General features: G+C 37.2%; 1 protein-coding gene across 7 annotated transcripts in view; it reads right to left on the bottom strand.

The window, feature by feature from the left end:
- LOC100702702 (von Willebrand factor A domain-containing protein 5A) overlaps nt 1-14,257 on the bottom strand; it is a 221,118-nt gene that overhangs the window by 37,423 nt on the left and 169,438 nt on the right. For 4 of the 7 annotated variants that reach the window (XM_025897996.1, XM_025898001.1, XM_025898012.1 and 1 more), the window contains 3 exons: nt 6,030-6,175; nt 4,591-4,714; nt 2,532-4,485 (listed from right to left, as the gene is read on the bottom strand). The exons of 1 other annotated variant lie outside the window; for it this stretch is intronic. In XM_025897996.1, coding sequence (XP_025753781.1) covers nt 4,406-4,485; nt 4,591-4,714; nt 6,030-6,175 — 350 coding nt within the window. In that variant the 3' untranslated portion in view covers nt 2,532-4,405. Of the gene's footprint in view, nt 1-2,531; nt 4,486-4,590; nt 4,715-6,029; nt 6,176-14,257 lie in introns of those variants that run through there. 2 more of the 7 variants (XM_025897992.1, XM_025898019.1) reach the window with 2 other exon arrangements.

Raw genomic sequence — 14,257 nt, 5'->3', positions numbered from 1 at the left:
AATATAAACATCATTAGAGACATGTGTACAGGAAAAGTGGATGCTCTTCCTGGCTTTTTTATTAGTAAAAAACTAACAAGAAGTCACAAGCAAAAGGAGAACACACCATGGCAGATGTTTAAACAAGGAAGGTTTATTCATCTTTGATTTATTATCAAAATAGACATAATCCCCCCCAAAAAAAAAAAAAATTCAAAGGACCACATCAGTGCAATATCTAACAGAACTGTCACATGATGTTAAACAGACGCTGTCAATTCAGCTGTACAGTGGGCAATCATAATGAAACCGTTCATTAGAAGTTTTAAATTCAAGCTGCTTTTGACCAGCAGATGTCACCAAAGATGACTGTGTTGAAAAGCTTTGAGTAATGAAACGTTTTTCAAAATGAGCTTCAATGCTTCAGAAAGCTTCATTTGGCCATCACTAATGAACACTAAAGAACCAAACAAAAGATAAACAAAAAGTAAGAACCTAGACCTGGAACCGTGACGAGAAGAGAACCACAGCAAACGTGACAATGAACAGAGGGAGACAGCTGGGATACATCAGACATGATGACACAGGGAGGAAGCAAAACTAAATACACTAAACACAGGACAAGGACTATCAAAATAAAACAGGAAGCACAATGAATACGGAGAAGCGGAGAAAGACACACAAGCTTAACACTGGGAACAAAGGGAGCATCGGGACATGACTTACTGGTGAGACCAGTGGCGGTCCTAGCCTGTTTGGCGCCCTGGGCGAACACTCCCTCTGGCGCCCCCCCCCCCACCCCCACACACACAAAACATATGAAGGATTGTACATTAACATAAAACTGGTGTCCACACACACATATGAAGAGAGAGAGAGTATGCATAGTATGCAAACAGCTACCAAACAGCCATCATAATTCGTCATACAATGAGAACAGGACAAATCAACAATTGACACTGACTAATCAATATTAAAATCTGTAACATAATGTATTGTTAGGAGTTTAGTCTGTTAGTGTTGCTATCTTTACCATTTCTTCTTGGAGCAACTGTAACCCACATTATTTCCTTAGCGATTAATAAAGTATTCTGATTCTGACTGTTTCAGGATGACCTGCCATTATCCAATGACACATCTGCTTACATGTATCTTTTGCTCGTTTCTCCTCCTCTTCTTTTCTCTTTTTTCTAAAGTGAGCACCTGATGGCTTTGAACTTTTCTTGTCCATCTTCCATTGGTTTTAATTTTGCACTCCAGTATGAACACAAATCCCCCAACCCGAGGATCACCACAACATGATCTAACAGACCTACACCTTAGTTCACAGATTCACTTTGTCTAAGGTTTATTTCTGGGATTTCACACAACCCAGGATTCAAATCATGAATACATAATAGACTTGGGTTTACAACATTATAAATGAAATGTGCTCTATTTGGAAGCAGCAGGTCTGCCTCCCCTTTCGACGGGTTGTGTGTGAGACTTTAAATCATCAAACTGTAAATTTTAAATTGTCATTGATCCCTTTACCCCTGGTCCAAAAGAGTATATTTATTTTCTTACTCTTCTTATATTTATTGTTTGTTTACTTGCACTGCTGTAACTGGAGCCACGTCGTCTCGTCTCTCTATATACTGGACTGTATGCAGCGGAGATGACAATAAAGTTTAATTTGACTTCAGCAGCGCGCAGGCGCACCGAGGGCTCTCGCGCTCACTTTTCGCGTACAGAATTTCGAAAAAACATTGGTGCAAATTATAAGTCTGTATCATGACGTCTGGTGTTTTCGTGTTTGTTGGTTTGTTTTTATTTTGTTTTATTTTGCGAGTTGGTTATTAGATGCTGCTCCAGTCAGCCAGAGAATCCCCCGCCGCCCCGCCCTCTGCTCTCTGCGCCGCAAGCAGCAGGCGCACCTCACAAACGGAGGGCGCCCTTACTCCCAGCAAATGGGCGATAGAAAACCGATCAATACCTATGCCATTCCCAATATGCGCTGGCTGCCGTCGGGGCAGCATGAGTACGAGTATTTTTTTTTTTTTTTTTTGCCGATGCTCGTGATGCCGCCCCCCATCACGATGCCGCCCCGCGCAACCGCCCGTGTCGCCCGTATCTTAAACCGCTACTGGGTGAGACCAAGAGTGTAGTGGTGATTCCACTGTTTGTCCAACCAAACATCCAACAATTTCAAATCAACGAGCCACTGCTGCACTGTGGTGATATTTTGTACACAGGCAAAAGCAGTCCAATATTTGAAAGTTGCGTTTTATGGTTTATTTATCCATTTCGGCAAGCGATAACCAAAGATCAATTTGTATTGTTACCTGCTGCTTCTCCTGCTCTGTCCCATAGGCCCACTCCAGTTCATGCTGGTCCAATACAAACCCTTATCTAAAATGGCCTTACAGTTCTTCCTGGCTTACTTATAAAGATAAAGAACAAAAACAAAACAAAAAATTAAGCAATTATTGATAGGTTTGTCTAGCACAGACCTGTTGCTGAAATGAGACAATTCTACTACACCAGCAAAAACAAGACGCAAGTCACCAAAGTTCTTTGGTAATCACATGCACGAGGGAGAGAACTGTGATGAGCGCTGTTCCTGACGCTCAAACCCCAGTCACTCTCAGTTAGCTCCCCCGTAGCACTGCTCTTTATTGAGGTTGTATGAATATGCATTAGTTCATTAACATATGGCATCTTACATAGGCATACATGTGAACAAAGAGTACCAGTCTGTGTATACGTGTAGGTATGGGTGTGTGTGGGTCAAGATGTGACCCCGTGAATGACTCCCCAAAATCTGCTGGGCCTGGAAGTCCAGCAGTTCATCTAAACAAAAGGCACTTACACCTAAATGGACATAGATGTGTTTACCATACCATAAAACAGTAAGAGAAGGTACAACCTCTCTCATCTCCTTACGATGTTTGTGTATATGCCAGAGCACTCTGGAATGCACACAAAGTCTTTGCAGACTACTAAGGATCACACATCCTATCACTACACAATCGATTATACACCTCTAAGAATATATGGTTATATATTTCTAAGCATAAATGACAATTCAACAATATAAACCTAACATTTATTAACCTACAAAAAAACTTTTTTGATAATCCCAAAATATAAGTAAACCAAGAACAAATTTGAACTAAACAAGAAACGTGAAAGACAGGCAAGACACAAAGGATGAAAACCTAAAGGCTAAAAACTATAACATGAGCACAAAACAATTAAGAAAACCAAAACCACAAATGACACTAAATCAAAGAATATTAACGAAACTCGAAAACACATGAACACTGTGTCACCAGACCCAGGACCATGACAGAAAGAGACTGGCCCCAGTCAATCGTACCAATTTCTTATCTTTCAAGAACTGTTTGCACACAAAGAATCCAGTATTTAAAAAAAGTGTGTAGGTCTTCCAAATATTATTGGGAGCACATCATCATGTATAATTTTGAACAGTATCCTTCTTTGTCATGAAACATGGAACCATGCCTCCAGCCCCTGATGATATCGATGTTTGACCCAACCCTGCACTGCTTTCTGCATTAGCGTTCTGTGACCGAGCAAAGAAAAGAAATGCACACAGTTTTTGTCTGAGTAGACACATTAAGACAAGAACAAACTGAACAAAAAGAATAATAAACCACTGGTGGTTGACAAAGTTTGCTTTTTAAAAATAAAAAACAAACATGTTAACTTGGAGTGACAAATTATAATTCGTCAGTTATGTTCAGGCACCCTGTATGTGTTCAGCTCACGGACTTTGTTATAGAAGTGTTGAATGTTTAGTGGTGTATAGACGTTGTGTTTTGATTGGTGAGCACAACTGCAACGGGAGAAACAGATTACTCAGAAAAGGTTTACTTGAAATTTAAAGATTACTTAGAAAAGTAGGAATAAAGAGTTTTGATTCACAACCAATTTGTTTGATGTCACAGACTGGGCACAGTTTTGTGCCTCTTTTATCCTCTCTGTCATGAGAAGCGTGCACAAAATCCTCAATGTAACTAAGAAGGAGGACCTCGAAAGGGGCATTGGTTTACAGCAGGGGTGGGCAACTCCAGGCCTCAAGGCCCGGTGTCCTGCAGGTTTTAGATGTGTCCTTGATCCAACACAGCTGATTTAAATGGCCAAATTACATCCTCAACTTGTCTTGAAGTTCTCCAGAGGCCTGGTAATGAACTAATCATTTAAGGCCTGGAGTTCCCCACACTGGTTTACAGGGAGTGATTCACAAAATACAAAATGCCTCTTAACACTAAGAACTAAGCATGAAAAAGAATATATAGAAATTCTGACTGCATAACAGCAGCAGGGTATGTAACATAAAACAGCACTGAATCAAAGGCAGTATGGTGTATGCAGATCTGCTTCTGATCACCCTGAAGGTGAAGCCGCAATAAGAAACCCCTCAGAGGCCCAGAGCTTCTTTCCTCATGCTGCAACCCAACAGGACATTTCCAGCATCCACACACTCTGTCACACACGGCGCTGAAAGCACAACACAGATATTAAAATAATGAATGTTGGAGAAAAGCTGACTGTAGCATGAAACAATTTTTAAAACATTTTATTCTTTAATTATCATGTTACTACCATTCTGAGCATGGAGCCATGAGGCAGCCTTCATAGCCAGAAGCTCCCACTCGTCCTTTGCATTCATCTTGAAAGCATGAAGCCAGAGCAGAGCCAGAATGGTGGCCCACACTTCACTGTTGGCCTAATTCAACAAATCAAAGACAATAAAATAAAACACATAAAAACATCCTACATGATTTTACTTTCTACAACCAGTAGTATTAAATATTTTTGGCTGCTTCTTTGTCACAAGGTGTCACCAAGATGTGTAGCTCTGCATATTTGATTTGGCAGATTATTACACTGGATACTGTTCCTGATGTAATCCCAAACTGTGAAGCTCTAAAATAATGTGCTGAAATATTTTGTCAAGAACTGATGATTAGAAAATAATTGTTGCTGTGTGTGGTTACTGTGTTTTATCTTCTGATATACAGATGTTTACTTTCATGCTGTGAGGCACGCCTACGTTTATTTTGACATCTTTTTCATTTATTTTATCCTGTTTTTGTTGTTCAGACCATAGAATCAAATTCGTTGTACAGGGTGGGCCATTTATATGGATACACCGTAATAAAATGGGAATGGTTGGTGATATTAAAGTCCTGTTTGTGGCACATTAGTATATGTGAGGGGGCAAACTCCTCAAGATGGGTGGTAACCATGGTGGCCATTTAGAAGTCGGCCATCTTGGATACAACTTTTGTTTTTTCAATAGGAAGAGGGCCATGTGACACATCAAACTTATTGGTAATGTCACAAGAAAAACAATGGTGTGCTTGGTTTCAGGCTGTGATGTTCTCCTTTATAGTGGACAGAAATTATTTTTTTGGAGTGGCACAAATATCTTATTGAATGCAGAACAGCTGATTGTTCTGTAAATAGTTTGAAATGGTTATTTAAAAAATCAAGGTAAAAGGTAAATGGATGCAAATAAATTTGTTTGCAAAACTTGTGCATAGGATTTTAAAATTGACTCTTTATATTTGCATTTAAAGTTATGAAATATGATTCATTAAACATGTTTGTGGTTGCTACAGTAAAAAATATAACTTTTTCTACTCTGATTTTATGTTTTTTGTCTGATTATAGATCAATTGTGTTAAAACAGTATGTCAAAATGAAAACATAACTGTAAATTCAGACACGTGAGGTTGTGCTGAAAAGGATGATACCAAACAAGGCAAAGTAAATAGTTTTTAAAGGTAAAATGTGGAGAGAAAATCAAAAGTAGTTAAAAATGGCCAATTATAACCTGGACCCCAGAGGGTTAAATGTTTTTTTTTTTTAAAGTAACGCAATAGTTACTTTTCAAGTAATTAATTACTTTTAGAATATTGTAACTCAGTTACTAACTCAGTTACTTTTTTGAAGAAGTAACTAGTAACTATAATTAATTACTTATTCAAAGTAACTTGCCCAACACTGGTTATTATTCAAACTGAAAAAAAATCCACCTTTTCAGGCTTTGACGTTTCCACCTCCTCGTTGGTCTTTCCCAGTGCAGTAGCCAGAGCTGGATCAAGCAGCCAGCAGCCAGACGCCCCCTGCAGGGAGACTAAGTGCAGCAAAGGGTCTCTGGGTGGCTGCTCGGGTGCAGCAGCTGGGAAAACAAAGATGAAATAGCAACTGGACCTGATTATGGTGCTAAATGAGAAGACAGAAATCTATATGATAAATCAGTGCATTAACCACCACATTGTAAACTAAGAAATATTGAAGAAAAAAAAGAAAAAACTGTATGGTTGGTCATATTTTTAACAGTGAAAATTTGTGGCCAATATATTGAATTCAGGAGCTTAAACAGTGTTTCAATTTTTATTTGATTTATTGGAATATAAGACTAATAGATTATTCAACAGGAGAAAACTGGATTTCATTATCTAAGCAACTGAACTAAACATTGTACAGCCACCTCCACTTAGCTTTAAATTCCATTCATTTCTACCAAGATGAGAAAAACAGAAAAAAAAATAAGCATGTACTATTTTATTCTAACCCAGTAAATTCTAACTAGTGGTTTTACACACATTAAGAAAATAAGAATTTCGATCAGTTGACAAAACACGTGTTAATTAATACTAAATACATGCTCTCATTTTGGGGTTTTTTACTTTGACTGAATGTGCTCTCTTTTCATTCTCTTTGCTTCTGCACCTGAATTAGTAAACACAAAAAAAGCTTCTGAGGTTAATTACAGACCATTCCTCAGGAAAATATCTGTGGTATGTGGCAAGTGGTATGTCATCCAGATATGGGCCAGGCCTTGCCAGATGGCACTGTTTACGTGATGGCATGCCATATCTGGCTCGATTGTGGTTTGGTTTATTTGGCCCAGGCTCATAGAAAACGGGTCTGGCCGAGAAGCTGGCACTTCTGACTGACTGGTGTCATGGCAGAGTGTATGTCAACCAGATGTGGGCCAGGTCAGGCAATGATGGCACAATGTTCCAACTTTAAAATGTATAAATAATGGTAAAAGTAATCACCTTCTGTCTAAGAATACAGTTGTTTACAATCGACACAAATACAGTATTGCACAGAAAGCATTTTAAAAAGTTGAAACAGAAACATGTTGGTTTATTTCTATTTTTCAGAAATCCACAGACCTATAGACTAAACTACACCTTTCATTGTATATGTACAATCAAATTGTGGGTGCTCCACATCAACTGTGCAGGATTAAATAGTACATGTGTATGTGTGTGATGTACTGTCATTCAGTTTTTACTTACTCATGCAAGGCTGTGGAGTATAAGCGTAGCACGCTGGCACTATTGTTATGTAAACAAAAAGGAAAAAACTCAAACAAATGAAAAATGTCCAGACATTTAATTTCTTACTAACACAAAGAGTACAGTGTTTAAAATCTATGCATCCTGTTCTCCAATTTTAACATTCATAGACTGATATACAACACAAATAGTTCAAACTATTGTTTGTAATATAGAGAGGGGGTTGTTTTGTTTTTTTGTTGGTGTTGTTTGTTTGTCTGCTTTTCCGACAGCCAAACCCGTCTGTTCTCTGATTCGATAGTTTAATTTGTGAATGACATGACATTGACCAATCAGCTGAAAAGAAAAAAATAGGGTCAAAATCTGTACTTGTAAGTTGAAACCTGAGTGCAGTTTCACACGTATTTTTTAGCTATGTCCACACACAAATCTTTTTTACACATACAAATCCTGATTTACAAGTACAAAATATTTATGACCACAGTTTGAGCCCATAGATCCAAGATGTACCAATTTTGCAATGTGGGCTGTAGTTATTGCAGGTACTGCACTGCAGTGCTTTGTATCATATCTATCTAATAGACTCTAATTTGTTCATATAAATGGAGAGTCCTCTTCACACACTAAGGTTAATTATTCCACAGGGTTCAGTGCTAGGACCAATTCTGTTTACTTTATACATGCGTAACTTAGGCAGTACTATCAGAAGGCATAGTGTACATTTTCACTGCTATGCAGATGACACCCAACTCATCTCGATCCATGAAGCCAGATAACAAACACCAATTAGTTTAAACTGCAGGAATGTCTTAAAGACAAAGACCTGGATGGCCTCTAATTTTCTGAGGTTATTTTACTCGGCCCTGAAAATCTTAGAAATGTGGTATCTAAGCAGCTTCTTACTCTGGATGGCATTAGCTTGGCCCCCAGTAACACTGTGAGGAACGTTGGAGTCATTTTTGACCAGGATACATCCTTCAATGCACATGTAGGACTGCTTTCTTCCATTTACGCAATATCTCTAAAATTATAAATATCCAGAATTCAATTCAAAATCCTGCTCCTCACATACAAGGTCTAAACAATCAGACCCCATCTTATCTTAATAAACTTATAATACCATAGCACTGCAGGCCTACTTGTTGTTCCTAGAGTATTTAAAAGTAGAATGGGAGGGAGAGCCTTCGGTTTTCAGGCCCCTCTTCTGTGGAACCAGCTTCCAATTTGGATTTGGGAAACAGACACTATCTCTACTTTTAAGATTAGTTTTTAAACTCCTCTTTTTGCTAAAGCATATAGTTAGGACTGGACCAGGTGACCCTGAATCCTCCTTTAGTTATGCTGCAACAGGTGTATGCTACCGTGGTGCATTGAACATTTCCTTTTCAGTCACCTTTCTCACTCAACATGTGTTAATAGACCTCTCTGCATTGAATCATACTTGTTATTAATGTCTGTCTCTCTTCCACAGCATGTCTTTTATCCTGTCTTCCTTCTCTCACCCCAACTGGTCGCTGCAGACGGCCGCCCCTCCCTGAGCCTGGTTCTGCCGGAGTTTTTTCCTGTTAAAAGTAGAGATGGACCGATCCGATATTGCGTATCGGTATCGGTCCGATACTGACGTAAATTACTGGATCGGATATCGGTGAGAAATTAAAAATGTAATCCGATACATTAAGTATAAAAAAAACCAAAAACACCTCACAAAACTTGCGACACGGCGTAACTCGGCTCATAACCGTAGCACGTCGGAGCAGTGTGCTCACGTGATAGAGCGGCTGTGTGTATTTGTAGCCTCGCTACCAATCCAGCATTTCATCTCCGAGGAAGTTATCCCAGAGAGAAGTAAAGCAAGTGTGTAAGTTCATCTCTGAATGTTTGTAAAGCGTTCCCATGTTAAGCTTAACAACCGATATATGGAGCGACTGCCTCTCCCTCTCCTGCTGCTACTTCTATCGTGAAACTGATCAATGATCAGCTGATCGGCTTTTCTGTCGCGAGTCCGTCTCTCTTCTTTGTTTTTGGCCCACTTTGCACCAGAAAGAGGAACCCAGCGGCTGAACAACAGCAGCACGTTTAAGCTTGATAAGCTGTTGTTAGAATTTATTTAATATTACTTTCTACACCAGGATCCTTTTCTACGTAGCTGACGGCTGGTAACTGTGCAGGGGCGGATCTAGCAAAGTTTAGCCAGGGGGGCCGATAGGGCATGAACAGGGAAAAGGGGGCACAAAGACATACTTTTCTTTCTTATTCTCATTTAAAATGTCTAGCTTTTAATAAATAATTAACTGAATCTTACACCCAAAGTTTTAATCTGATGTAAAATGTATAGAAGTCCATTACTGTATATAGTAACTGTTAAGTCTAATATACCCTAGTAAGCTATAGTACTTTTTCCTTTGGGAAGGTACCATCTGTGCAGTCTGCAATTCTGTTGAAGAAAGATGTTGAATCTATTTAATTATTCTTGAAAAATAATTTAATTCTGTGCATTTTTTTTTCACCCTGCTTCAAATTAAAGTTGATTACATCGATTAAGCATCATGAGGTGGAGGGTGGGGGGTGGTTCCCTATTTTCTTTTGCTGGGAGTTTGCAACCCTATTAATTAGGTTGCTTAATATGTCTGCTAAGAACTCTTTAAAATACCAGAATAGGGAGGATGGAGTAGGTTTAAGTTTATTAGATTGATCAGTGTTGCTGAACTATAAAATATTTTGGGTGCAGTGTATTTTTTACATACAGGTATAACAGAATAGCTTTAGTGTTGTTGTTTATTTAAACTTGAGTATGAACTTATACAAAAAGCAGCAAGATATTAAAAAAACAGTTTTATTGATTAAAAAACACACTATATCGGATTCATATCGGTATCGGCAGATATCCAAATTTATGATATCGGTATCGGTATCGGACATAAAAAAGTGGTATCGTGCCATCTCTAGTTAAAAGGAAGCTTTCCTTCCCACTGTCACCAGAGTGCTTGCTTATAGGGGGTCATATGATTTTGGGGTTTTTCTCTGTATGTATTTTTTGTAGGGTCTACCTTACAATATAAAGTAACTTGAGGCGACTGTTGTGATTTGATGCTCTATAATTAAAACTGAATTGAATCTTCAAGGAAACAGTTCATGTTAACATGCCAGATTAACCAAGTTTCTGAGAGTATTACAGCAAGTTTAAATATTACTACAATATTTAAACTGTATTTAAATCTGTATGTTGGTAAATACCACCTCCATTTAATCATTTAAGTTTGGACACACTGACTCACTACAGGGTCTTTTTCATTGTTTTTACTCTTTTGTGCAGTGTAGAAGAAAACCGAAAGGATAAAAACCATGAAATAACACAGTACCACCTCCTCCTGTTCAGTGCTCTATGAAAAGAGCAACACGTACACGTACGACCTTCTCTGAATCTCACAAAGACTTTAACAGGATCGCATATTTAATATTTTAAATTTCTAATTATTTACTAGATCCCCTAAAAAATTGGTTTCACATCAAAGGAATTGCAGCTAGATTTTGATGCTGATATGAAAATGTTGGAAAAATTTAACATTTCATTTGCTGTTTAGATCAGTAAGTTTATGGTTTCTGGGGTCATTATTGTGACTTGCAACTTGACATAAATAGTATTATAAATAGAAACTCAAACAACTTCACTTTGTGACTAAGAATACAGCCGATTACAGCAACTATAAAAAAAAAAAACTTGATTGTACCTGTGCAGTCAATGTCAAATACTGATGTGTACAAATGTGTTGGTTTCTCTTTTTTTATTTGCAGAAATGCGCAGAATGTATAGAAATGTATAGATGTGTGATGTCACTCAGCTTTTACTTAATAAATCATGTTTGAGCACCGTACACAACAGGCCTTGACACAGACACTATGTTTACCAAAAGAAAAAAGAAAAAAAACAGGTCGAATGTTGACAACAGGCTGAACATGTTAGAAGAAAATAAAAATGAGCAACACCACACCCTCCAGCTTTAAAATGTATAAATAAAGGCAAAAGTGTTTACCTTCTATCTAAGGATACATTTGTTCACCATCAACACAAATACAGTATTGCACATTTACCATTTCAACAGAAACGTGTTGGTTTGTTTTTACTTCTCTTTTTTCCAGAAATCCACAGACCTATGGAATAGACTAGCCCTTTCACTGTACACGTACAATAAAATTGTGGGTGTTCCAGACCAACTGTGCATGAATAAATAGTAGATTTGTTTATGTGTGATGTATTGTCATTCAGTTTTTACTTACCCGGTGGCGGTGGCGGTGGCGGTGGAGCACACATTTGCAACTGCTGCCCTATTGTTATGTAAACAAAAAGAAAAAACTCAAAAAAAAAAAATGTCCAGACATTTAATCTCTTACTAACACAAAGAGTACAAACAGTGTTTAAAATCTATCTATCCAGTGTTTATCTGTTCAGTCTGGATGCTCTGTTTTCATGGCGTAACGTTCCTGACATGTCTGAAAGTAAGTTTTCCTCATCTGCATCCTGTTCTCCAATTGGTCCCTGCAGTATTTATACCTCTTGCCCAACATCCTGGTTTAACATATTTGTTCTCTAGTGTTTAGTGTTTATTCTGTATCAAGCACTGTCTGCCACAAAATCACTCAGCCTCACTTCAAGTTAACTAACAAAAATAAATCAATAAAATAAATAAACTAGCTGAATAACTGAATTCTGATATTATTTATAATACTACCTGCGAGGCATTGGAGTAATGATAAAAGATGTTCACTAATATTACAAATAAAACAAAATGTTTTAGCAACTCAACCCAAAGTTTGTCGCTTGCTGACTCAGGCCTATTATAATTACTACCAAAGCAAATCCTACAGCAACTGTCCATACAGTATTTATTATTTAACAATTTGAATATGTTTAAACAGAAATGTGTTGGTTTGTTTTTACTTCTCTTTTTTCCAGAAATCCACAGACCTATGGAATAGACTAGCCCTTTCACTGTACATGTACAATAAAATTGTGGGTGTTCCAGACCAACTGTGCATGAATAAATAGAAGATTTGTTTATGTGTGATGTACTGTCATTCAGTTTTTACTTACCCGGTGGCGGTGGCGCACACATTTGCAACTGCTGCCCTATTGTTATGTAAACAAAAAGAAAAAACTTAACAAAAAAAAATGTCCAGACATTTAATCTCTTACTAACACAAAGAGTACAAACAGTGTTTAAAATCTATCTGTCCAGTGTTTATCTGTTCAGTCTGGTTGCTCTGTTTTCATGGCGTAACGTTCCTGACATGTCTGAAAGTAAGTTTTCCTCATCTGCATCCTGTTCTTCAATTGGTCCCTGCAGTATTTATACCTCTTGCCCAACATCCTGGTTTAACATATTTGTTCTCTGGTGTTTAGTGTTTATTCTGTATCAAGCACTGTCTGCCACAAAATCACTCAGCCTCACTTCAAGTTAACTAACAAAAATAAATCAATAAAATAAATAAACTAGCTGAATAACTGAATTCTGATATTATTTATAATACTACCTGCAAGGCATTGGAGTAATGATAAAAGATGTTCACTAATATTCCGAATAAAACAAAAATGTTTTAGCAACTCAATCCAACTTTTGTTGCTTGCTGACTCAGGCCCATTATAATTACTACCAAAGCAAATACTACAGCAACTGTGCATACAGTATTTATTATTTAACAATTTGAATATCTTTAAACAGACACGCGTTGGTTTGTTTCTATTTTTTTTTTTCAGAAATCCACAAGCCTATAGAATAAACTACACCTTTCATTGTATATGTATTTTGGGTGCTCCACATCTGCTGCGCGGGATTAAATAGTACATGTGTATATGTGTGATGTACTGTCATTCAGTTTTTACTTACCCGGTGGTGGTGGCGGTGGACCACGCATTGACCGGCCCACTATTACATAAACAAAAACATGTCCAGACATTTAATTTCTTACTTTTTGTCATTCATAGGCTGATATACAACACAAAGAGTACAAACTATTGTTTGTAATATAGAGGGGGTTGTTTTGTTTTTTTGTTGGTGTTGTTTGTTTGCCTGCTTTTCTCTTTGTCTAATATTAAAATACAGATATATATTCCAAATAAACATTCTAAAAATAATAATAATAGTAATAATAATAATAATAATAAATTATTATTTAATTTATTAAATACAACTGGGAGCTGCCACTTACATTTTGCTACAATTCTGAGGAATTGAAATTGTTTGTCATACATGTTGATCTCCATTGTCTAGCAAGATTGTGTATAGACAAAATCTATGCATATAAATGTCAGGTTTCTGTTTCCAGGAATGTTGTACTGATCCTAATGTAAATTCTCTGTGTAAGACAATTAATAAAAACTACAAATATTAGGAAAAGAAAATCATAGATGTGCAGAAGTATACTGATATTCAGCTTTTACTTACATTTTCGTGAACTACCTGCCCAGTTCCGAGCAACTAGAATGCAAAAAACAGAAGAAAGAAAAAAAGAACTTGATATCATTTTAGTGATGTAGACATATTAACATAAACACTACAAGCTATCATATCATGTCCTAACTAATCATGTCCTAACTCCTCTGTCATTTCAGAACTTGCTTGAGCACACATTGGAATGGATTTACAAACTATTATGTAAACAAAACTAAAAAGTCCAGACATTTTATTTCTTGGAAAGAACATTATTAGGGTGATATACAAAAAAACCCAACAAACAACTACTGTTTGTAGTATTTGTTGTTCTCTGCTATTTATAGTTTTTCTCTCCGAGTGGTAAGGCGACAAGTATGGGCTCAAATTGTGGTCATAAATATTTTGTACTTGTAAATCAGGATTTGTATGTGTAAAAAGAATTTGTGTGTGTGTAAAAAAAGATTTGTGTGTGGACTTAGCCAAAGAAAAATACGTGTGTGCAAGTTGCAAGTACGAATTTTG

Source organism: Oreochromis niloticus, linkage group LG14, assembly GCF_001858045.2.
Source record: "Oreochromis niloticus isolate F11D_XX linkage group LG14, O_niloticus_UMD_NMBU, whole genome shotgun sequence".
In the NCBI taxonomy this organism is placed as follows: Eukaryota; Metazoa; Chordata; class Actinopteri; order Cichliformes; family Cichlidae; genus Oreochromis; species Oreochromis niloticus.
Note: the sequence above shows the minus strand (reverse complement) of the source record. Positions and strands in the feature narration are given on the sequence as shown.